The following is a 24,931-nucleotide window of genomic DNA, read 5'->3' on the forward strand; positions in this document are numbered from 1 at the left end:
ATTTAACGATCTGTCAATTGCGTCCTCAATATCGCAATTGTCGCACCTATATCGCGCAGAAATGCGTTGAAAATTATTTATCGTTTAATCGCCGCGTCTCTTTACCTCAAAGGGCTCATCCGTTTGTATCGCCCATTGTGCCGTTCTTTTCCGCGGTTATTTCATCGACAATATACCTCATCGATTTTCGATCTCTATTGTAAAACAATAAGGACGCTGTAAACAGGCAATAGAAGTCTAATATAAAAAATATGTCTAACCATTTAATACGCTTCCGTCTTGAGTGTCTTGATTTCTCTTTCTTTTGAAAATTACTCGCACACCCCAGCTGATTTTTCTTTCTCCTTCATTCACGAGTATATTATACTTAACATAAGATTTCTGGCTTGTAAACACTCGTTTACTTGTCTGAATAATGCTTTGGTAAACCACTTAATTATCGTCGTGCATTTGCCTCATCTTTTATGCATTTTTCATACTAAATATGTATTAACCGTTGCGCCCTCGAGAAAGTTCTAATACATAGGGTAACATAATTCATTTATCTAAATATTGTTTAGTAACGCGCGGTATTAAAATAAATCGTTCTATAAGTAGACTCTTCGTCTGCTAACGCGAATATTTAACGTAGCGCGCGATTCGTTCGCGGATAGTTGATACGTCAAGCCTCAATTTACGAATGTTTACAATTCACGCCTGTAATATCACGAGCACTCCTCAAGTGCGCCTTTTTACGCTCCTATTATACGCAGCTTTTACGGCCATTTCGGGGAGATTACAAATATTTAAAGGCATTTGCATGCTAATCGGTGCCCGGCTAAAGCGCCAGCACATCCGGACATTTCCCTTTCGGAAAATATTCATTTCCCCGCGTTATGAAGCGACTCGCACCTACACGGGCGCGCGTTTTTCAAGTCGCACGGTAATATCTCCTAGATTTGCCCCGCGGATTCGTGCACTCTCCCGTATAAAAATCCGCATTTCATCTCACGTCAGTTGGCGCGTATCAACACGTGAACACTTATCGAGATCGGGTTTCGAGCCGTTGGGAACCTTGGTTTGTTAGTCTTCGGCCTTTCGTCTATGTCGTAAGTTTCGTATCTCGTCGACGCAGACACTAAGTTTTCCCGTAAATAAATCGATCTCGCCACCAGAGCTGCCGGGGGGGTCTAACTCGGCTCGGGTTTCATTTATGCATCGACGCGGGACCACGGGTTTAAATTTAAAATCTCCAGCCAACTAAAATCTTGCGCGCCCTCTCGTCTCTCTTGACGAAAATATTTGCCATTCACAAAGCGGGAATTAAAACTGATTTAGTTGTTGGCGCTTCAATTGTTTTAATCTGAATTATTTGCATTCAATCGTAAATAAACGGGTTTGTTGATCGGCCATTGACTTTTACACTCGCGCAAAGCTGCATGCAGGGGTAGAAATATTTCGCAATATACATATATGTATATATATATATGTATACAAAGGCAGAAAATCCTCGCGCGCGACATCAAGTACAAAGAATAGGAATAAATGGCACGATAGATTGTCAATCCATCGACGAAGAGAGCCGCTTTTTACGGTCTGCTACATAAAGCTATATCGCCGGTACACTCTTGGTTCTTTCGTGCGCTTCGTATCGTTTGCATGGCGATATTGCATAAAAACCTGATGAAAAATGCATGAAATATGCAACATTGCCAACACCGACATTTGAAAGGCGTAAATGCTAAGACCGGGCTATTACATAAACTTGTCGTTCTCTTCGGTGTCAACGAAGCGGAAAGATTGGCGACAAAAGTGAATCTCAGGCGCGCGGAGATTCGATTGTCGCAATCGGGATTTTTACGTACATTTTCGTTCGCTTATGAAACACATTCGGTGCCGTTCTTGCGTTGAACCCTTTGAATTTTGTACGAGCGTACGAGTGAAAATAAATTTTCATCTACGTTTCGGTTGAAGGAAAAATGCGTGGCAGCAGCTTCTTAAAATAAATATGTAATTTCATCGGAATGAGAGAAGGAGGAGGACACGAGAGAAATCGTAGGGAAAGAATTGGAAAGGTGTAATTCTTCTTCTCTAAGAAAATGTAGATACATCTCGCGAAGATATTGCAATGTCGCGAAATATGATACATCTTTTCCGCTCGTACACGCTTCTTACTTTTTATCTCGTGTCTCGGACGAGCGGTGCTCGAGGGACTTTAAGAAATCAGATTTGCCTGAAGGGGGGGACCTTATCGCGAAACCTGCGGAAACGCAGGTTAATCGTATTCTAAAATATTGCGATTAAAGAACCGAGAAAGATAAGATTTTACAGTAAATTACCATGGCTTCGATCGCATTGAAAACTATATTGGAAAACAGCTCGGCCGTTCCTACGGCGCGTATCTTCATATGTAACGACCGCATCGATCATTTCGACGTTAACGCAAAACGAAAAGTACAATAAAAAGTTATGTGCAGCTGCGCGTGTTGCTGGCGGCGTGTATGGGCGCTGAAATTGCATGCCGATCATGCGCATCGTCGGCCGAGCTGTAACACGATTTTGTATTACTAGAATCTACACAGGGTGACCCTTTCCTGCATTACGCACAGTACGGAAGACTCAATTACCGCCAAGTTATGCGACGAGTATATGCCCGGCGTGCGATTTATGCGCGAATCAAACTTATCGGTCGTTGAATATAAATTCACGTCGAAATGAACTCCCGTTTGCCGGTAAATTCGTCGTGATTGCCTGGCACTCTCAATACGCGTTCGCATGTGAAGGTCTGGGCGCGATACGTATTTTACACGACCTATAATAATTCTATCTGCAATACGTACAACGAAAGAGCAGCCGTCTTTTAATGATATAACGAACGCACGCAATATTACTGCGGGCAATAAAATATCCTCTTTTTCTATATTCGGGAAATTGAATTATACCATTCAATTGATAATCAATAGACTATCCGAGCGGCAATGGTAGGCTCTTTATTACGTTACAGTTTGCTACTTTATTAAAAAATGGGAAAAATTTTATGCTATAGACTTTTTTTTCAGATTTCGAGCATTGAAAATGTTTATATGCATCGCACGCGGTATACAAAACTGCGAATGCAATTCTGTCGTGAATTATGGATCGCGTAAAGCGGGTTTAAACGAGGAAAAAAAAGTGGTAAAGTTAGTGGCGCGTCCATGTCGCTATCGACCGACTCAATTTCGCGTATTGCAGATGGCGGAAATAAACAAGCCGTGTTTATATTATATAGCTCAGGTGCAGGCATAAAATTTAACATGCAATTTTCAGCTGGGAAAACCGGGGACGCCCGGGCTGTCGGGTAAAAACAGATTTATATAAGCGGCACGAACGAAATTGCGTGTGCGTCGACAGACGATTATGTTCGCGCGAATGATAATCGCGAATGTGTTGCGTCTCGAGTGCCACGACCCTTATCGGCGTCATGCACACACGTGCGTACATGCGTGCGCACTGCGTCGATGATAAGCCCGACAAAACGTCACTGTTCCGTTCCCTCTCGTGAAGCGAGCACGCCGCATCGGGTGGGCTTCTCGTTCGCCTAATCGCCGCTTGCACCAAAAGCTACGTCATTGCCACTGACAGCAGCGTGCTCTTGACACTCGTGCCACGTTAAGTGTGTAATATGAATTAATGGTGTTACATCTTTTGGCGTGACGTCGCGAGGGAAATAAAAATTGGGATACGGAGAATGTAATAACTTTAGCGAATTTATTATTTCGACGTTTACAATGCGACGATTGCCCTCGCCGAGGGATATTAATTTTCTCGGCGCGCATGTATTTGGAAATTGATTCTTTGGTGGTTCATCCTTAGATTATCGATAAAGTTTGAGATACTTTTTAAGCAAGAAGCTCGTCATATTCAAGTTTAATGGGGAACATCAATTTTTATGCCACGCCACGTGTTCGATAAGAAAGATCGATGTTTCTACTGGATAAAATTCACTTGGGGCTCTCAGCTTTGCGTCTAAATGTTAAAAAAGCAATAAAAAGAAAAGGATTGCATTAAGGAACGGTCAAGGAGAAAAATCGATCTGGGTATGTCACAACGGCGGGCTTTGGAATTTCGTCCGAATTTGCATCTATGAATCGTTCGCGCGTGTTTGTGTAACATTTGCAAGCGCGACGGTACTCGGAAGTAAAGACGATAGTTCTAACACAACGGGAAATTTAATTAAATCTAACGCGAAATGCGTACGTGAAGAGAGGACGTCATTATTCACATCGCGAACCATTTCGTTCGCTTAATTCTACAGGCGCTTTGTCACTGCCACAAGCAAAACGCGAGAAACGACGGTGCGCGTAACGGTATGCTATTAAAATCATTTTTTAATCGTAGTTCTGAATATGTACGAGATGCTCCGCAACCGCTGCACAATACTTTAATAGCGCATTTCCACGATTAATTAATATTAAAAGTCCTGAAGTCGAACGGTCGTTGACAGTGCAATCGCCTTTGAGCTAAAAAAGTAATTAAAAACCAACGACGTCGCTTTATGCGGACCTGCAGTTATCGTTGCACGCCATCGATTTATTATTTTTGATTGATTCCTGTAGTTCCTTCAATTATAGCGTACACGGTCAAAGTAACTAATATTTTACCAAGTGTCGCACGAAGTAATCATGAATTATATGAATAAATTACTTGGTCGTTGAACGCGCATCGATCTATTATTTTTCGGTGATTCCTACAGTTCTTTCAAGTGGTATTGATTTTATTTTTTAAAATTGATAAGGAACTCTAGAACTCTTCGGGGTGCATTCAGAACTGAAAAAAAAAGATTTTTTGAGACATGAGGTGCCAACTTCACAGAGGTGGCTTGCGAGCCGGCGGCTTGTTTTTGCGCGGCGTAACGGCTGTTGTGTTTACGCAAGGTCACCGCGCTATCATTCGCTCAGTGAGACGCCACCCGGCGCGGCGAACGCTGCTCCTGCGTATCGTCGCATTATTGTTCGGAACGCGACCGCGACAGGCCGCGGAGCGATATCGGATCGCGATCATTCTCTACCGCGACCGAGCGATTTCCGCGACTGACGATTCGCGTGTGTGTGTGTGAGACGACGGGTTTGTTCATCGAATGGACGTCTTGCGCGGATCCATCTATCTCGTGCAGGAGTCGGGGGAGGATGAACGTTTCGCTCACTTAAACGTGATTTATTTCAATCATTTTCGGAGTTAACTCGCGGAGCAACGAATCCGAATCGCTCGTTCGGATCGAACAATTTGAGTAACGGGAAGTGATATACATCGTGGTGTGTGTTTTTGAAATGCATCGACTCTACCGAACCGACTGTTAACTCGACTCCGTTAATCACGTGGCGTGACAAGAAATATTCGGGCGATTAATATTCGCGCGATCGTAATCTGCCATATTTTCGCGAGTGTCGTGTGTACCACGAAGGAGAAAACAGAGGGACGAGAGGAGAGGCCTGGGATGACGTCCAACGACCAAGTAATTTATTATTGATTATTTTATTGCCTGCCGAATTGATCGTTTATGATTACTTCATGCGACACTTCGTGAAATATTAGTTATTTTGGACGTGTCGCTATAATTCGGATACGTTCATATTTCATTATAGTTCCACGTTGTTTGTGTCAAAACGCCGCTGTTGCGCGCCGTATCTGTGGGAGATGAATTATACTTTATACGAACTTTACGTGACACCATTGATCAACTTCGATCGTTTACAATTCGACCATTAAGTACGATTTTCAATATTAATCAGGACTTTAGACTTTAATCCTCACTATATGCGCGTAGTGTGAGACACGTTGCGTATTTATTTAAATGGGATATAAAATAAGAAATAGGAAATAATAAGAAAAATCTCACGCTGTAGGCTTTCGCTCTATCTTAAGAATAATTGTCCTATTTTAATGTAGAGATATTAGCATACTTTTTAAACGGGATATTAATAAAACATTTAATACGATATGTGCAACATGTTGCAGTTACATTGAGCGTGCCGGAGCACGAGTTTCATATTTATTTGCCGAAAGGGTGTCACAAATGTCATAGTGCATTAAATATTAAACGTAAAGTGTACATTTTCAGAAAAGCCCAGAGAATTAAATGGAAACAATATAATTATTGGAATTTTTTTACACATCGGTTTGCAAAATATATATATATATCTCGCAAAGTTGAATGTGGAGATATATCCGTAACGAATGATCTACATGAACCTAACGAATCGCTGTGTTCGCTAGCGGAGCAGAAAATATTGACAATTGACCCTATCGACTTCGATGTACGTTATTTAGAGAATAAAAGAGAGAGAGAGAGAGAGAGAGAGAGAGGGGGGGGGGAGAGAGATGGAGATATACAAGAGACTGATCCGTGATTGCATTCGCTCGACGCAACGTTGCGCAGTTGTATATCGCGTCTGTTATGTTTACATAAATCATCGCCTCACAAAAGCGGAGTTTATTTTTTTAAAGGATTTAGAAACACACGCGAGAGTTTCGTTTTACGATTCGGTTTTACATGCACTGCTTTTACATCGTATATCGGCGATACGGGTTACTTCGTTATTTTCTATTTTGATAACGATACTTTCCTTGGGTATTGCTGTATCTAATTTTGGGCGACTATGAAAGTATGCGATATTATTTACATTAAAAAAAAAAATCTCAAGGTAAAATATGGTCGGTATTTTCGGCCGGCATTCCTCGCGACTAAATTAAAATTCGCCGTTGTCGTGTTGCGAAATTTTATAAATTTCATTATCTTCAACCGCGCAACAGCTTCCTTCTTTCACAAATAGAGAAACCTGTCGCGTACCGCCGCTGTTTACGATGTTCAATTCGCGAACGTGAGCAAACTCGAGGCCGAGATCACGCAATGCCGGATTACGCGCGTTTCCGAAACAAACGCTGGGCAGTTTGACTTGCTACACCTGCGCCTAATCACGGCGCTCGCGCGCGGTGAAACATTTTGCGGTGACTAATTCGCGGGGTGGCTTCCGCTATTGTTACTCATTGCGAGCCAACGTTAACAATGCACCTGTCCCTTCCGACGGCCCTGTGTCGGTATGCCGCGGTTAATGCTGATGCACGAGTTGCACGTTAACGACCGGCGACCAAGTCGAAACTGCAGCACGCGACCGCTCGTAAATTCGCCTGCGATATCGTCATACCGTGGTAGTTTCGTAATGACAATGCGATGCAAAAGTTTGAACGATTCTCTCTCTCTCTCTCTCTCTCACCCCCCCCCCCTCTCTCTCCATCCATCCATCTATTTCTCTATTTCGAACACAAATGTTAACTCAAACAAATCATTGCGAAATTAATTGAATATGTCCTCGATTCGATAAGGCCATATATCCTGCTTTCTGTTTCAAAATACATTCAGAGAATGTACAGGTCGGGCTTATACATATGTACACTTTTACACGTGGAATTGTAAATTTAATTATGGGCACTTTACTTAACTTGAAAATAATGGCGAAAATATCCTCATTTTCCACTGTAATACATTATTCTGGCGCACTTTACCTTATGAACCACCGCGTAAAATACGCAGCAGAAATAAAACTTATTGCAGAGATGTAAATGTGCAAAATGAGAGGCCGAATGCACGTAGAGAAGCTCTTATATTCCGCGAATGAATCGCGCTGAAGGCTTTCTATTATTTCGAAATAAATTCGTTTTACCGCGCGTTTATGAAACTGATTGCGAACTCGATCATTCTACAATTTTTTTCCCTCCTCTGTTAGAAGATTGGCAGTTTTATTGATACAAATTTTCGCAGAAAATATTTGATGTCACATGGCGCGACGAAAATTCGCGCTTTCTAAATGGACATTTTAGAAAGTGCTCCAAAGAAAAATGCCATTTACTCTTCGAAAAATAAGGAGAAAATACATTTCGATAATTTATGTATTGCGCGAATCTGCGAACTCGACTTGTCGGCAGTCAATTCCTCTCTTAACGGAGTGACTTTCTATCACGTCCGTGTATTTAGCAACGGTATCGCATCACTGATCACAGACGATGCGTGTGGTTGTAATAATTTTTTTCTCTCGAACCGCAAGTGTTCCGATTTGACGCTCGTGTCCCCATTCTTCCCTCGAGATTCGCGTATTTACAATCTCCTCACGGAATCGACAGGTTGCGGCGTGCGGGATGTGAATTCTCGCGCATTTGTATAACTTTCATTCAGCAACTACCGAGTCGCTACTGATTTCGCTCGAATGCGCGGCGCGAAATTGCATATTCATGTAACGAAAGACAGTATTAATATTTAGTGTTGAATTTGGTAACAAGGGCATTGAAACGTCTCACAGCGATTTAAACACGCTGGGGAAAGAAGTGGCGAGGGAAGTAGAAAATAAATTCTATATCGCGCTCGCGCGATTAAATATTACTTGAAGCACAATGTCCTAACCTCGTATTATTAATGTTTGATTAATACGAGCGAGTATTAATTAGTAAATGCAAGCGCGAAATAAGAGTATTAAGTGTTTTTCCCATCGATACGCCTCTGCGTCAAAGATTATATTCGTTAAAATAATATTTGATTAAAGTTTGCAATTTTTTTTATTTACGGGCGGTTTTATAAAAGGCTATAAGAGAGCTCGGTAATGAGAGGATTAATACCGAAGAAAATTGCTAGGAAAATTACGCGTTGAAACTACGTTTACCCGATCGTTTTTCCCCCCAGAAGGGACGATAAATCACGGAGCGAAGATTCGGAGGTCCCCTATCGTAGTTTCGCGTAAAAAGGCGCATTAATATCCGTCGAAAGTTGCCGTGAAGTGCCATTACAACACCGGTCTCCGAACTAATCGCACGTGTAATCAGATATTCCGTTGACGCCATTCATAAGTACGTACAATCTACGTGCTGCCATTCACTTTGTTTGTGGAACACTTACGCCCGATAGGTCGTTCACATGCATTAAATAAACAAGCGGGAATATGGTGCTTGTGTTCTATCGGTTTGCCATAAATAGGTGCACCGGCCGAGCGACTCTCGATTTAGACGCGATTCGTCACGACGAACGACGCTTCCCACTGTCGTTGTTACGCCTGATAACTGAGGAATTTGATGATTGTATAATTGCAACTTTTTGTGTCTATTAAAGGGCACATAATTACAAAATGTAATGCGTTTCAAACGGCAGTTCTTTTTCTGTGGACATCGCCTTAACTCTGTGGCAGTTATTGTCGTTTATCTGCATTGTGTACACGAAAATTTGTACAAGATATATATTTTTTGGAACGTTGCGAAATGACTTTTTATTTTATTATCATTTTCGCCTCGAGACTAGAACATTGGTCATTGAATCAAATTAGCCGGCGAATGGCATTGTACAATCGTCGAATTTTATAACAGTTGGCATTTCGACAGGTGGGCAATTTTTCAATTTATTCCGATATCTAGTTCTATTTATTTTTCTTGTATCGAATGGGCAACTTTTCATGTAGCCATTGTTTGCGTTTTATTAGTTAGAGAAATTATACGAATATTCAGTTATACATTCGGAGATAATTGTGTTCTGATAACAATAAAAATCGCAATAGCAAAAGTAAATAAAGCTCGGCTGCATTTTTAGGGATTGCTCTGTGCACAACAGGCTTTTTGTTAACGGCCCTCGCGAAAAGTTTTAGAACCGCGTTTCGCTGGTCGTGTATACTCTACATCGATAGTAGTTTTTACGTCAAAAATACATTGCCGGATATTCGAGACGATACGGTTTGGAAATCAAAACGGATATAAAAAAAACAATCATTCCAATAATCTCCATTTTATTTTATTTTCGATGAATTATAGAAACTCGATGAATTGCCGATGCTAATTATACATTTATCATCCCTTCCTCGCTGCGGTAAGAAGTTATAATTTTTATAAAACACAGAGACGACTGGTGCATTGAGTAAAGCCATACATTTTATCGCTAGATACATAAAAATTCTCTAAAATAATACTAAAATTAGATGCGATTTAACAATAGACTTTAATAACAGATGATTTATACTTAAATAGCATCGTGGGCACGCGAATGCATTTCAAATACAAAATCGCGATTAGCGGCTGCGAGGAAATCTCTCGCGATCTCCCGGCGGCGTACAGCCGTAGAATGCAACATTGGCCGCGTGCAATCCGCGGTTTAGGCCGCACTCCGAGCCGCAGTCCGGCCGATTAATAAATCTCGTCGGTTATTAGAGCCCCATTCAATTAATTTCGAACGCTGACGAGGAGACCGACTGGCAGCGGTATATGTGAGATTGGTGGAATCGATGGCCCGCCCACGTGCCGCCGCACCGCTTTACGAATGCGCGACGCGGAATTGCATGCGGATGATTTCATTCGTTTTACGTGAGTTTGCATACGCTCAAGGCCGTCGGGCATATCTACCGCCACATATCGGCCCGCTCGGTGTCCGCGGCTTTAACCAAGGCGTGTAAATGCAAAACCGGGGGCCCCTGCGTCGTAGAGCGAGGATACGACACGAGTTTTTGTGACGAGGAGCGCATATAGACCGCGGTGTATCGGGAACGCGATTAACTATGTCCCGATCACGTTTAGATAGAACAAATTTTCTACGTCCCAAAGAAAAAAAAAACACGACACTTTTAAACTCGATGAAAACTTCTCATTTCGTAATAAAATTTAGATACGTGGAAATATTGGAATCCGAGAAATTTGATGATCCAACATCTTTAATAATTATATTACTTGGAAACTTTATTCGATTACTTTGCCGTGTCCGGCAAATTTTTATGTTTAAACCATCGATCACTCGAAGAGGACCACAAACCATGGTCGAAACGTTTGTGAGTTCAAAATTTGCCGGACATGGTCAAGTTATCTTCTCAAGTTTTTAATTACTGCCGGCGACTCATAAGATTTCCTCCAGTCATATATTAACTTGGGTTTTGTTGCGTCTGGACCTTTACGGACGATAGGGATTTGGCTGTATAATATTGGACGGGGGGGGAGGGGGAGACAATGGGATACTTTTAGTTGAGACATTTGCGTAGCTGGGGCATGGCAATTTTGATACACGTGTACATAAAAGTCGTTTACTCGGCTCGATTAACGGGAAGCGATTTACGGCGATTGATCGTTGTATAACGATCGAAATTGCCGGGCGCGCATTTATTCTCCGCGATGCATCGACTGCGCTCCATTGTGTTGCGCGATCACGTGAAACGGAATTAATCGCGGTGCATCGCTATCACGCGAGTTTTTCCGCTATCGCGGCCGCTATCCCCCCGACGTCGCGTCGGTGCGCGTCGAAAGTATAATAGGGGTGGGTGGGGCGAGGAGGTGCAGGGCGAAGAATAAGGGAGGCCGTATTTTACAGTCAAGGTCCGGCGATAAAGGAAGCGCGCGCGAGCTTGGAGAATATTGGCTGAATAGGCTAGTGGACGGTGCATGAGTGCGGATATTCATACGAGCGAATAGCAGAAAAAAAGAGATGGAAAGGGAAGATCGAGCGCGCGTGACGACGGACAGACTTGCGAACACTTCCTTCAAATTGTTACGTAAAAGTCGAGAGAGTTACTGCAAAAGTTTCCCTCGAGTAAAAGAACCGAGAGAGTTCTCGTTTTGAGATTCTTTTTCCCCTCCGTTTACTCGAGTTCCGCCGAGAGGGGATTATTTATTTAACGAATGAAATAGAGAAAAGCTTAGGAAAACCGGCGCATCTCTCGATTGTCTAAAAATAATTCGCGTATTTGCGGAGAAACGCGATAAATCGGGGAAAATAAGGGAAAGCAGGAATACAGGAATCTGATAATCTATTCAGATCGATTTAGCATGCAAGTGGTATTTACAAAGAAGTTACCGTAAGTGGAGAGTTTTAAATTACTAAACAACACAAGCGCGCGCCATTTGCTCTCACTAAAAATTCGCATGGCTTGACAGCTGTAAATAACACGACTGAAGCACGTCGTATCGCACAAACGTGACGGCCAATCAGTATCTCGGAAAAGCGACGATACTTGGAGACTTTCGACTATCGATTTAACACGCCTTTTTTTATATAGGACTAGCGCGCCTCAACTGCTCTTCTTACTTATTTCTTTATTGCAATTTGATACATAATTTTATATAATTATTTATATAAACCATGAGTGCGACCGTTCTCTCGGTTCTTATAATTTGTTACACTCTCGCTGATTAACCTCGCGCGATACAATTGAAGCTGTCACTCGCATAGAGATATAAGAATATTCTTGTATCTTTATGGTCACACGTCACACCATCTGTCACAGCACCGCGAACGCGCAACACACTTCGGCCCGCGAAACTCGCAACAGCTTTCGAGACGGCCAATCGCGGAGAAGCGGCGACAATGCGAAACGATAGATTTCGACTCCGAACGCGCGCTTCTCTCGGTCTACATCTCCCTTTTAATAGAGGATTCCCCGGTTGTAATTGATTACCGTCCATTGTCGCATAACGCCATTTTATTTACCCAAGAATTAATTTTCATTATTCTCTTTTCGAACGCGGTATTGTCGAATGTATAAAAAGATACCTGATCCCATGTCATTCTCACTGTGCGTCCACCGACACGTTGTATACGCGTGGATCATCGTCAACAACGATCATTGAATAACAGCCGAAAGAGCGGATGATCGTTAATCTCGATAGATCACGTCGAACGCGTCGATAACGATGAATCATTCCCGGGGCATGGACGGGGGTAATCCATCATCGGCATCGTAGTAACGAACTGGGTTAATAACGGTGTAACCGTTGCCGGATGAATGCGTAAAAGCAGCGAGGAGTCGTCCTGTATGCACGGGCCATTAGTGAATTGGATGCAGCATGCAATTATAATCGCCAGTAACATTGTTGGATAAAGTTGTCGCCGACGCTTTCCGCTGCTCGTAGGCGTTTGTCGATTTTTTCCGCATTTCCAGTTTTCCTGCCAACGTGACGTTAAAGGCGAAAAAAAAGTGCGATGACGCGGCAGGATGTAAGGGTCGCTTTTATTAGGAGCGTAAAAGCCGCTTCTGGCGCGTAGCTTTTTCCTTCACGCGGGATATTTCTCAAAGTCACATCTCGAAGTGGAACACGTCTCGAATGTCTTTCATGGGGAGCACTCGCGATACTATTGCCGAGAAGTGTGATATGAAAGGTATTCTAGTCGAGATTCCTCCTAAATCTCACACTTTATGCAGAATTAATTTTGACACGAAACAATTTTGGACGAGTTGCTTCAAGTCACTTTGTCGCGAGCTGAGCTCTGTGCTATTTTTTTTTAGTAAATCGGTTTTAACTTTTAACTTTAATAGTTTGACAGAGTTACATTTTACCGTATCCCGTTACGCTGGCTTTATAAATTAGCCGATTGATTTATGGGAAAGGGGGGGGGGGAGTTTATAAATGCTCTAACGTAAAGCCGCGTAGGCGCAGGCGAGAGGGTTGACGTTCTCTGTCCCCGAGATGACGTATCGCACGAATGGGAGCAAAAATGCGACACGCGTTAATGAAGCCGATCAGTCTGCACTTCTCGAAATAATGACTCCGAAAATTGATATTCGCGTCGCGTTAACAATCAATAGATAATCAGTTTATTATCGGGAGTGCGTCACACGTGAATTCTGTTAAAGTAGTTGGCCGTATGTTATGTTGGTTGACACACAGGAGGGAGAACTCAGAGCGGCTACTCTCACGGGGCAAAACTGTGTTAATGCATCGAGGGTTCGGCTGCGTGTTTATCGTGTGTCGTATTGCCCGCGGCAGGTTGCGTACAATGCAGTTAGGATGCATATTGCGAGCTGCATTAGCTTCGATGAACACCGGTAGCAAAAATTCGCTTTGGAAAGTACGCAAAAATGTAATAATGTGTAGGAGGTATTTAATTATGATGATGAAAAATTCTTAAAAGAAAAAAAAAAGAGACTCGCGATCTCTTGACAAATGCATCCTATAATAAAGTTGCCGCATGTTATAACAAGGGTTTAATAATTTTGCCGTATTTTAATAATCCTGATCTTCTTATAAGACTTTCATTAACATGCAAATTTCATTAATATGCTGGAGTTCCGACGCGACGATGAACATAATAAACTTATATTATCCAAAACTCAATTAAACTTAAATCTGCTTGCGTACGAGTACAAAGTCGCAATCAAAGATTTTATCGCCGTGTACTCGTTCCTAAACCGAGATGATCCTTGCCGAAATAGATGGGCGGGGACGGTTTCGAACAAACCTAAATATTTTACGTTGATTTTAAGCTGGGACTCGGCGCTCGACCGAATATTTGATAATGTTTGGCTAAAATCACGTGGGAAGGGAAAAAAAAAGAAAAAATTGGCACGACGAACATTGGCGTTCGTTTGAGCGTGGAATATTTTAATCACGAGTTGAAAAAAAAAAAATTAAAAAACACGCTCTTGCGGGATTACAGAACTACCGTATGCGTTCGCGAAGGATCGAGCGAATGCAACATGTACAACTGCGAGATTGTTTCGTAGGTAAACTCAATCGATTTATCTTTTGCAAGTAATAATTGGAAATAAAACAATTAAAACTTCGATAAAATATTTCCATTTTAATGGATGTATTTTAGTGGATTAACAAGTAGTATATTATAATAAATTGTTATGCTTACGTTGATTTATAGAGGAATTTTGTAGCGTTTACCTACCGCGCGAGTAGGGTTTAACCGTTTCAGTTACGCCGTCATTGAATCGCGATTTATTTCTAACTTGTGGCTGGTATTTGAATTCTCTCCAATTGTTTGATACCGTCAAAGGCTGTAATTTGCAGTTCGTCCCCGCCGGGCAAAACTGTGTTAATGCATCGTATTCACCGTCGTATTAGCCGGGCATATTATCCACAATGCAGTTAGAATCTATGCGTCCGCTGGCCACAATGGGCCAGTGACGGTTCCCGTGTGCCCCGGGACCAGTCAGTCAGGGAAACGAGCAATTACCGCCTAGCCCATAGGGGATTGCCGGAATTTATAGGTCGAGACCTCCTTAAGCAACCTTTCCAGAACGCGATCCCACCTATGGTGGAATTGTCTTTACGGAGTTGAGTGCGAGAGCCGCATCTTCATTAATATGTCTTATTATTCTCGGCGGGCTTGTTATGCTCGTGTACATTTTTTAATAGATTTTGTAAGCCGCTTTGAATAATTGCTCGTCATCGGCAAAGTCTTGTTCTTTTCGCTGCATAACGTTCCGAGAAAGAAACTTTTATTATCTAAAAGTTCTATTAAAATATAAAGCTAATCCCTTCTTGTATCATTTAACTCGCAAGAGATCGGATTTCGTTAATAATTTAGCGAGAAATATTACCAGGAGGTAACTCTTAATCTTTAAATAAATGAGGGGTTTCTGAATAAACATGCAGAGCTCTACGTAATTTAATCATTGCAATTTTGAAGCGTCATGTGCCTTATTTAATATCAAGTGCGCGCGCGCGCGAAGAATATTTTAGCGAAACCTTTTAAAGAGGTGCTCGTCGGCCGCTATCTGGAAAAATGTAGCTTCCACCGCTGCGTTCGGACCCGGGGCGGCAGATCGTAAAGTCCCTCGCGAATCTTCCCTTCTGTTCTCGTCGCCTCAATCGCGAGCCACAACTGGTTTCAACATTTGCCACCATATTTTTTCCCCCCGTGCAGACATTTTGCGCATTTCTATCGTCGACGTGCATCCGCCGTGCATATCACTGATCCGGACATACTCGACCCAGATGCACGACGCAGCCTCATTCGACGCAGAATGCTCTAAGCGGCTAGTTACGATTCCGGGGTTATGACGATACTATCGAGCGCTGTTCGCCCGCGGATGCCAATATTCTCTCCTCGAATACAGATTAAGATTTCGCACTGGGATCGGATACGGAATTCGCTTTGTGGTCGTTATATCTCCCGAGTTGCAATCTGTTATTAGTTATGGGAGATGCACAGATAGGAAACGCTCATCTCCCTAGGAAAGCGTTGTTGGAGGATTCGATATTTCGGTCGGGACTCGCTCGCCGAATGTCAAATATCATTAATCTTGATTAAAATAGGCATCGCACTGTTGCAATTGCATACTTTTAACGAGGGAGAAACCGCTGACCAAAATCTTGTACAGTGGGCATTACTTTATCTTATTATCTTATCGGTTTCCTTCTCGACTTGTAATTACGGTATACGAAAAGATTGTAAGGCATTAGCGTGAGAACGTGTATTTATTGAAAATTCGAATTGCAAGCTCAAACGCACGCTCGATCGATTTGATATCTCGACGGTCACCCGCGCAGCTGGGAAAGAAAGTCGAATTGGCGATTAATCATTTACGGGGTTGTTCATTGTAAGTTTGACAGTCCGCGATCCGACATAGCAATTCCATTTGGGACCGTAAACTTTCGCGAATGTTTGGCGGCTTGCGGCGGACACTCTTGCGGCTTTCTTACTTCGGATCAATCGTATCGACCATCTTGTGCCGTGTCTGCGACGCCTCGTCGAGGCACGTCCTATCCCGTTTGACCCTGGGATGAACCTGGAGATTGGCTTCGTTAAGAAAAGGCACGATGTTCCACGGTGTCCTATATCGCGCGAGTATACATGCACACGCATACGTGCCCGTTTGTGCATGCCCCGTGTACTTAATTAAACCGCGTCTCGTGTGTACAATGTTAATGCGTGTGCATATATATATCCTAATCGTACATTAATCTGCGCGTCCTCCTTCTCTGTCGCACGTATTAGGCCAGGTGCATTGTCGACGAGATAAGCCGGTCGCTACGAGACGTGAATGGCTTAAGTCGATGAATGACTTTTTCTCAGATGAAAGATTATCGAATTACAGGTACAGTTGCGCGAGTGTCGTGTGTAAACTGTTGATCCACGGACATTTAGCTTCTTTGAAAGGTCCAATACACATCTCAGAAGCAATAAAGATTTACGAACGTAGACGTTATTAATTGAACGCTGTTATATAAAATGCAATTGGGCTCGCGCGTGCGTGTGCGAATGTGTGTATTATATTTATGGCAGTGTCGAAGTCGAGCGTCCCGAGGCGAAAAATTTGGAGATTCTTTTTTTAAGTATTCTTTATAATTTATCATAATTATTTTAATATGAAATTCGTTCAATCTTTTATAGATTAATTATTGACTCAAAAATAGAGTATTAAATATAGAGAAAAGTCCTCTATTATGAGATAGTAGGTGTTCAACGTCCAAATTTAATCGCGAATCTTGTTTTGCAACGATTATTCACACGGTCTAACAATCGATTTTCCACTAGACAGATAACGCCCATTAATTTAGCAGAAACCCCGCTATCTCATATTAGGGGGCTTCCTTCTACCAATAACATTCTATAATGCATCATAAATCAGAGACTGCTTCTTAATGCATTTACATTTGCAAGTTTGCAAATCGCGATGGTTTTTTTTCCTGCACCGCGATACATATCTAATAATAATTTTTACGAGAACGAGAACAAGAATGCGGAAATTAACTTGTATCCACCGCGAACGCAATATCGCGTGATACACGATGTGAGAGCTCGGAAAGAACTTTAAGAAGATAAGTCGGACGACTGCTGGCGAGCGGACGAACTCGTGCTAGATCACTCGGTATAGATCACTTTGAAGATACAGATCTCTTAAAGGAGGACACATGTCCCTCCGGGAACTCCGTAGAAAGCTGTTCGTGATGTAGTATCCCGTAATTGGAAAGGCGAGTGACGATTTTTCCTCGAGACACCGATACGTTTGTCGGTTCTTTCTTGCCGCTCCGGTACCGAACGGTTTCTCTCCGGTGCGCGCGCGACGACAGATCGACTGCAATATTGCGGACGTTGCAGCCGAGATATTGCTATGCGGGATTCGACCGATCAGTTTTATATTGCCGTCGAGAGCTTAAATGCTAAAAAAAGAGGGAACATTTCGGGCGGAATATGATATCTGTATTCGTGAGATTCTTCTAATATTTGTGACAATGTCAACATCAGTGCTCTATAACGATTTTTAAGAGTACACCTCGTGATTTTCATGAACTCGTGCCTGATCCCAATGGCATTAAATCGATACGTACTTCTGTGAACTGCAGAATATTAGATTTCGATATCAACTCTTTGTTTAATTTTAAATTGAATATGTTTATCATTTGACGCGTATAATGTTTTAACGTATTTGTTTTAATAGATACATTACGGTTAAAATCTACATATAATTTATGCAGTTCCTGATGGATGAAACTTATTATGGTATAATGGTATCCACTTGGTCCCAGCTGGTTTTATATTACAAGAGAGATTACATAATATAAGGAATATAAGAATATACGCTTCGAAGATATACGAGTAATATCTAAATTAGCATTGGATATTGATATCTGAATAATACAAAATACAATTTGAACGATAAAGTTTAATGTTGATTTAAAAAAAATATTTTACAAATTTAATCAAGGAACTTCATTTAATATTGTGAAACGGAAAGTTTTGCGTTTAATTAGTAGTTTAATTAATAGCAAAATGTGTTTTGAGGTTCTCTTTAATAAAACAATTGAAGGATCTTTAATTATTAACAGTTGAGAAACGATCTTAAATCAATTAGGCCCGGTTTTCACCAAACGTCGCTTTACTTTAATCTTAGTTTAATTCGTGTTTGTCTCTTTCTAAAGTAACAGCTGGAAAGAGACAAACACAAATTAAACTAAGATTAAAATTAAGCGACGTTTGAAACCGGGACTTAGAAGAAATGTTAAAGTTTGAAATTGACCGAGCTCTACGTTGAATAATATTTGGATAAATAGAAGCTTAGAGTACGCAATGCAAAAGTGCTATGGTATCCTGAACTGCGAGTATCCGTCTTAAGGATTATGTAATAATTATGTACATATCCCTGGATTCCCGGTTAAACCCCAGCGGATTTCCGATTGATTATCGACCAACCGTAATAATCGAACGGACGGCCAGACCGAAGTCAAGTACCGCGTTACGCTCTCTCTCTCTCCCTCGTGCCCTCCCTCTTACAATTAGCTTCTTCTTTTCCTCCCCGCTATTCCACCCTCCACCTTAGGTCTCCTTTTTGTTGTCTCGTGATTACAAACTCGGGTTCCACCTTGCTGTCAGCGACCTCACAAGCACTTTGCTTGGCTGTTCCACGGGAGAGGAGAGGCTTCCGTAATAAGTGCAGGTTGAACAGACTTTACCAACCTCGGAAGTTTTCTGTCTCACGGAGCAGCCACTCGAGATCCCTTTGATTTGTTTGCTTTCTTCTCGTGAACTTAGCTCCCGATACATCTCGTTGTTTGTGTCATCTAACTCGCCGCTTTTAAATTTGAGCGACTTATCATTAATTCCGCTGCGCGGGAGAGAGTTTCCTTTTACAATTTATCCTAAAAATCGTGTACTCGTGGGACAGCACGACATTTCAAAACACCCTCGTAAAGTTCTTCAAAATGCCACGTTGTCTCGCGATTACATGATCCTCAGGGAAAATTTTAGGGGATAAAATTCTTTCCGCGTATATCAGTAATTTCCAATATAAAAATAAGGAGGCTAGACTCTTTTAATTTATTAGGAACACCTATAATAATTTCAAGTGAATTTTGTGGTATATTTTGGCAAGAATCCCAAGTGACTTTTGGCGTTGTCCCAAGTAATATTCTCCGAAGAGTAAATGTGTAAAAAAATTTAAGGCAGACACTGCTGTGCGCGCAATTAATTAATTTCTACAGATACATGTCTCGATATCTCTGACCATACATTCATGACTTCAGTAAGAATCATTTGAAAAAAAAGTTAACATTGAGTGAAAGCGCGGACATTGTGTCAGATTTTTAGATGAAGATAACATTTGCAGGACTCTCGCGAATTGGCGTTTTTTTCCCCGGTTTATCGGCTTCTGTTCGCTGTGAAACTGCTATAAAGTCTTATCCTTTCGTAGTAGGCGGGTCAATACTATCGCTCAACAAAAGTCCGAAGAATGGAGGGATGAGCCCCGCGAGTGAGGAACGAACTCCCCTTGACGCGCAACTTTTTCATCCTGCAGTGGAGATCCTTTTGAAAGCAGTTAGGATGGAACTCGATTGGCCCTTCTTGTCGATAGTTCGCGATCCGTAATTCTTGGGCGCTCTTACATCACGGAACTTACGATAGATACATAGATGGATCTGTGTATTTGAGTGCACTTCGCCGTGCGCCTCCGACGCGTTGAGAATCGATATTGTCCGTGGTTCGGGCAGGTTACATACCCTATTGTTACATTTTGCGAACACACTCGGTACAAATTGCAAACCGCCGATGGAGCGCTTAGCGGAAAGATCTATCATTTAGATGCGCGTATTAACATTTCGATAGATGTTCAGCAGCAACCAATTCTCAGATAACGCTGACGTGCTCGATATAGATTAGCTCGCGGGTAACGTTGATCGAACCGACGATTCTTCCGCTTGTCCCCCGAGCGAGATTCATTTCCATTAAAAATGGGAGAACAACCGGTGCCGACCCTCGCTATCGCAGATATTAATGGCGTGTAAGATAATGAGATTTTCGACGTAATAATTGACACGCTCGCGAGAAGGGCCGACGAACTTGGAAATTAAATTTCTCCGGCGATCTGGAAAGGACCGCCGCAATCGAGCACCGCGTCGATGTGAGCGATAAGGGCTTCACGCCCTGGCAGCACTTACGTTATTACGGTGAAATCGGTTTTAGCAGTTCTACCGTAATCGACTTAGCGTTTTCCTTAATTTTCCGCCGGTTGAAAAGTTAATGTAGCACTAATGATAAGCGGGGACGGTGTATAAGTATGCATTATAATACGCGAGTTAATCCGTCTTTTCAATACGCAGCTCAAACGTAGATATAACGGGCGGGTTTGCAATTTTAATACATACGTGCCAAGTATTTCCAAGCCTGAGGCAGTTGGCTGTTCAATAAAATTGACATGCGGCATTTTCTACAATTATTTTTACTAAGAAACATTGATAATTTGTATCTGCTACAATTGAGTGTCGTCATTCGATGTTCTGCGTGAGAAAAATATTAGCGTCACAATTTTTTTTTCTACGCGAGCACATCTACATTTCGCCTTTTACGATTAACGCTCCGTTTGTGCGAACAGCTTTGCGCGATTTTTATGTTCACTTGCCCGTTACTTCACGCCGAGTGACGTAAATCCCTGGCAGCGTTTCACGAATTGAATCGCCCGTAGACATGTCGTTAGACATTTCGACGAGCTTCTATCGTCCGCTGCTATACGGTTCGATTTTATCGGTGGCGTTTCCTTGGCTGTCGCCACCGGCCAATGAAAGTGCAATTTAATGATTATGGCTTCCCATTAGTAGAAAGAGAAAGAGAGAGAGAAACTGCCAGACGTGGCAGAAAAATCTGCGTCTTGCCGGTGTCGCGGTGCGACGCGGATAGGAGGTTCCTCTTGCTCGGCGATTTATTACTCGCGTACGATCGATACTCATCGAGCGGTGAGAGGTGTTCTTTTAGCGCGCTTCGACAAAGGGAAACCGTTTCTCCAACGGCGGTGATAATCAAACTGCGTTACAACGATGGTAATTAGCTGTCGGAACGTAAACTCGGTGGGTTAATGAGATTCCCTTGATATTGAATCGTTGTAATATACCGTACGCCTCATATTTGTTTGATAAAGTACACGGAGTAATGAGAAGATCAATATCCCCTGTAAGAAAGGAGAGGAGGGAGGGGAAACAGTTTCATTGCCGTCGTAAAACTTTGATTGCGATGTTATGTAACGCTAACGTAATAATGCATTTGCCTTACGAGGAACTGGCTTCTTTCTCCACACATCGCTCATAAATTACTATCTTAAACTCGCGGCGAGACGCGAGGCTGTGTCGGACTTTAATCAACTTGTCGTGACAATAAGTGAACTTGATCGCTGTCATAATTTAGCGGGGCTCGATTGGCATGTGTTGCAACTCTACAGAGGTATTTAAATGAAAGGTGGAAATTTAGCATTCCCTCTCGAAGAAACTCGATTTCTCTTCCGCCGGAAACTCATTTACGGACTATGAAAAATAAATTGAATTTTTTACGTGCGCGCGCCTCTCCGTTTCGACCGCGCCTCGCTCCCTTTTTCGTTCTGTTATTCAGAGCAAACGTGAGTAAATATCGTCTACTTCGCAAGACGGCTGTGTAAAACATAGCGTGTAATGGCGTGTAAGCTAGACCGTGTAATAGATCCTTAAAACAAAGTACCTTCTTTCCCGCTCGTGTTAACTGGCTTGCGCATGTACGCGGATAAGAGAAAATAGACCCTTCGGATTCTCCCTCACGTAGCTCTCGCAGGCGAGATTAGCCGAACTCACATGAATTGGTTCAATTTCCTGCTCGGAGCATATCGATAAAATAGGTCGTGAGTTTTCAGCTATATTGCACACGTCGCTTATTTCTTCGCTTCGTGACGCTGCTGGCAATTTCTCAAACTTCACATCCCAGCGCAAATATTTATGCCAAACATTTGCTCAAATTGTATAACGTTTTCATAATCCTAACGAGATATGAGCGCGGTGGCAACTTTTTGTTTATTATGCGCCCCCCTGTCAATCTTTATAATTTTTTTTTCGCTTTGTATCAGTAAAACAACTGCCTGTACGGTTACAACCGTAGTAAACTCCGTCCGTTCTGAATGCGTGCGATGAATACTATACGTCGAGTAACACGAAGTCGTAACTTAAACGTGTAACGTGATTGCTTCTTTATTACGTGATATTAAGTTAGATATCATATAAGATTATCAGGTATTAATTTTTGTGCTTGCGTTAGTAGCAAGTAACAAGAAATAATAGGGCAATAAAGAATAATGATCTTACGCGAACAATTATCTTGTGACGTGAGTTAAGCGTGCCTGAGAGTTAAAAACGTACCGCACACTTCGCGCGCGACAAACTGCGCGCAGGGGGGTTTTTTTTTATACAAGATGACACGTTTTTCTTTATTATATTAAAATCACACCGAGCCAACCCTTTCGGGCGCTGTTATTAAACATGAGAGAATAATTGTTCGGCAAACTGCAGAGTATTACTCTCGAATATCTGACCCCGAGAATCTTGACGTAATGCATTAAGTATACTAAGCAATCGTTGCAAACGAGAAGTGACGGATAAGATCAACACGAATCACCGCAAGCGTCACGAAGCCGGCGAGGCGAGCTCACACCGAATTTAACGTTGACGTGAATTCTACCGGTCTCCGACGTAAACGTAGCGGCACATACGCTCTCAATATGAGAATAGCGCTCGCTCACCCTTAATAACGACGATCCCCGCGAATCCCGCCGAAAGAAGCTGTTCTTCCGGGCAAGACGATTGCGCGCGGTGTTTTCACCGAGACGCGAAGAGAGCCACGCGTATATAAATAAATCTTGCTCTCCGGCGGATTGTGAGATATCGTTCAGGACTGGGGTTCGCATGTACGCGCAGCGAAAGGACCGGCGAGTGTTTGAGGAAGGGAATCATCTCGAGGTCCAGATCCGCGCACGGTCCTGCTAGACGGTCTGTCGGTCTGTCGTGCACGCGATGCATAATGCTGCGAGATGTCTGAAGGCACAGAGAACGCCTCTATTCCCTTCTCGACAGAGGCGGCTTTGTGCATTCCCTTAACTCACCCCCCCCCCGCCGCGCCCTGTGCTTCTCTCCGACGACTACCGACGTCGGCTTTTCGCTCCCATATATTGCACGTACGTATCGCGGCTCGTGCTTCGCATAAACCACGATTCGCGAATGGCCGACTTGATAAAAACAACCTGACGTTATCGCAGTCAAGAAAACCGCTGGCAACCCCAGTGATTTATCCGCCGCGTTCCGTCAATCCGCAATTCCACCTCTCTCTTTTTTTTTTAATAGCTTGGAATTTATAAAAGTATAGGGATTTCTATAAATACTAAGCGAACTGACGGGGGATAAATTGACATTTTCTCGGCTTATAGTTCTATTTCCGAGTTTACTTCTTTATTATTCAGTGAATGATTTTTTAAATTTGTGCGGTCTTATATTTTTCGGGATCTATTTTCTCTATGAATTACTGGATTTACTTCATTTTTTACAAGCGCACGATGTGCCACTGTCAAGTTGCGCGCTTTAAAAAATCCAAGGGTCTTTCAGTAGCAGTTTCGTATGCACTCGCAATAGTTCAACAGCTACTGGGTTTTATATAAATAGTTTCGTTTTGGAGAGAGCAAAATGATTAAACTAAAAATATGAGGTACTACCCTTAAGTTGTGAAGAGTCACTTTAACTACAGAATTTTTTACTTTTAGGAGAGAGATTTCTATAGTTGACGAAATCTAACATTCATTCAGCTTGTTAACTATTTTTAAATAATCTGACCCCGCCGGCACCTCAGTTTGGCAAAGTATGCGACGTTGGTGGTTAGTTATTGAAAAGTATTTAACGGGCCAAACTGATCTAAATCGTAATGTACGTTTTACTGCCATTTCTCGTAAAAACTTCTATCAAATAGTTACTTCGATTTACACTATCTGATTTATTTAGATTTCTTTTTCCAAGTTCATTTTTCTTAACGTATTGAAAATCATATAATGGGCTTATTTGCGCTAATTGAAAGGACTGATCGCGCAGCTGCAGATATTTTTTTTTTTGGAGCGCAATGCGGATAAGCGTTCGTTAATTCGGACAAAGAATCGGCGTTGTTAACGATACGCGGGTTTTGCGGATAGGAATTTAATATGCAAGGGTGCGTGCGCGCCGGACGTTCCCGCGAGTTGTTTTATCTGCCCGCATAACACCAGCGCATGAATTTTGCAGCGACGTAATTATTTTTGCTCGCTTTCAAATTACCGTCGATCTGTCCGAGCGTACGTGCGGCAAAAATATTTTTATAAGTAACGAAAATGCGATTATTTCTTTCGAATTTCGCGCTTTGTGATAAATGATTCCGAAATAAATACTCGGCGTCGGGATTTCGATTTGCAATGTCACGCACGTAACGGGTTAC

General features: G+C 42.3%; 1 protein-coding gene across 4 annotated transcripts in view; it reads left to right on the plus strand.

The window, feature by feature from the left end:
* The first annotated feature begins 4,809 nt into the window (after positions 1-4,809).
* Positions 4,810-24,931, plus strand: part of LOC105569714 (RNA binding protein fox-1 homolog 2) — a 281,021-nt gene continuing 260,899 nt past the window's right edge. For 3 of the 4 annotated variants that reach the window (XM_012026391.1, XM_012026389.1, XM_012026390.1), the window contains exon 1: positions 4,810-5,470. In XM_012026391.1, coding sequence (XP_011881781.1) covers positions 5,453-5,470 — 18 coding nt within the window. In that variant the 5' untranslated portion in view covers positions 4,810-5,452. The remainder of the gene's footprint in view (positions 5,471-24,931) is intronic. The other variant, XM_012026392.1, reaches the window with a different exon arrangement.

Source organism: Vollenhovia emeryi, unplaced genomic scaffold (assembly GCF_000949405.1).
Source record: "Vollenhovia emeryi isolate VEMERY1.0 unplaced genomic scaffold, V.emery_V1.0 DF939123.1, whole genome shotgun sequence".
Lineage (NCBI taxonomy): Eukaryota > Metazoa > Arthropoda > Insecta > Hymenoptera > Formicidae > Vollenhovia > Vollenhovia emeryi.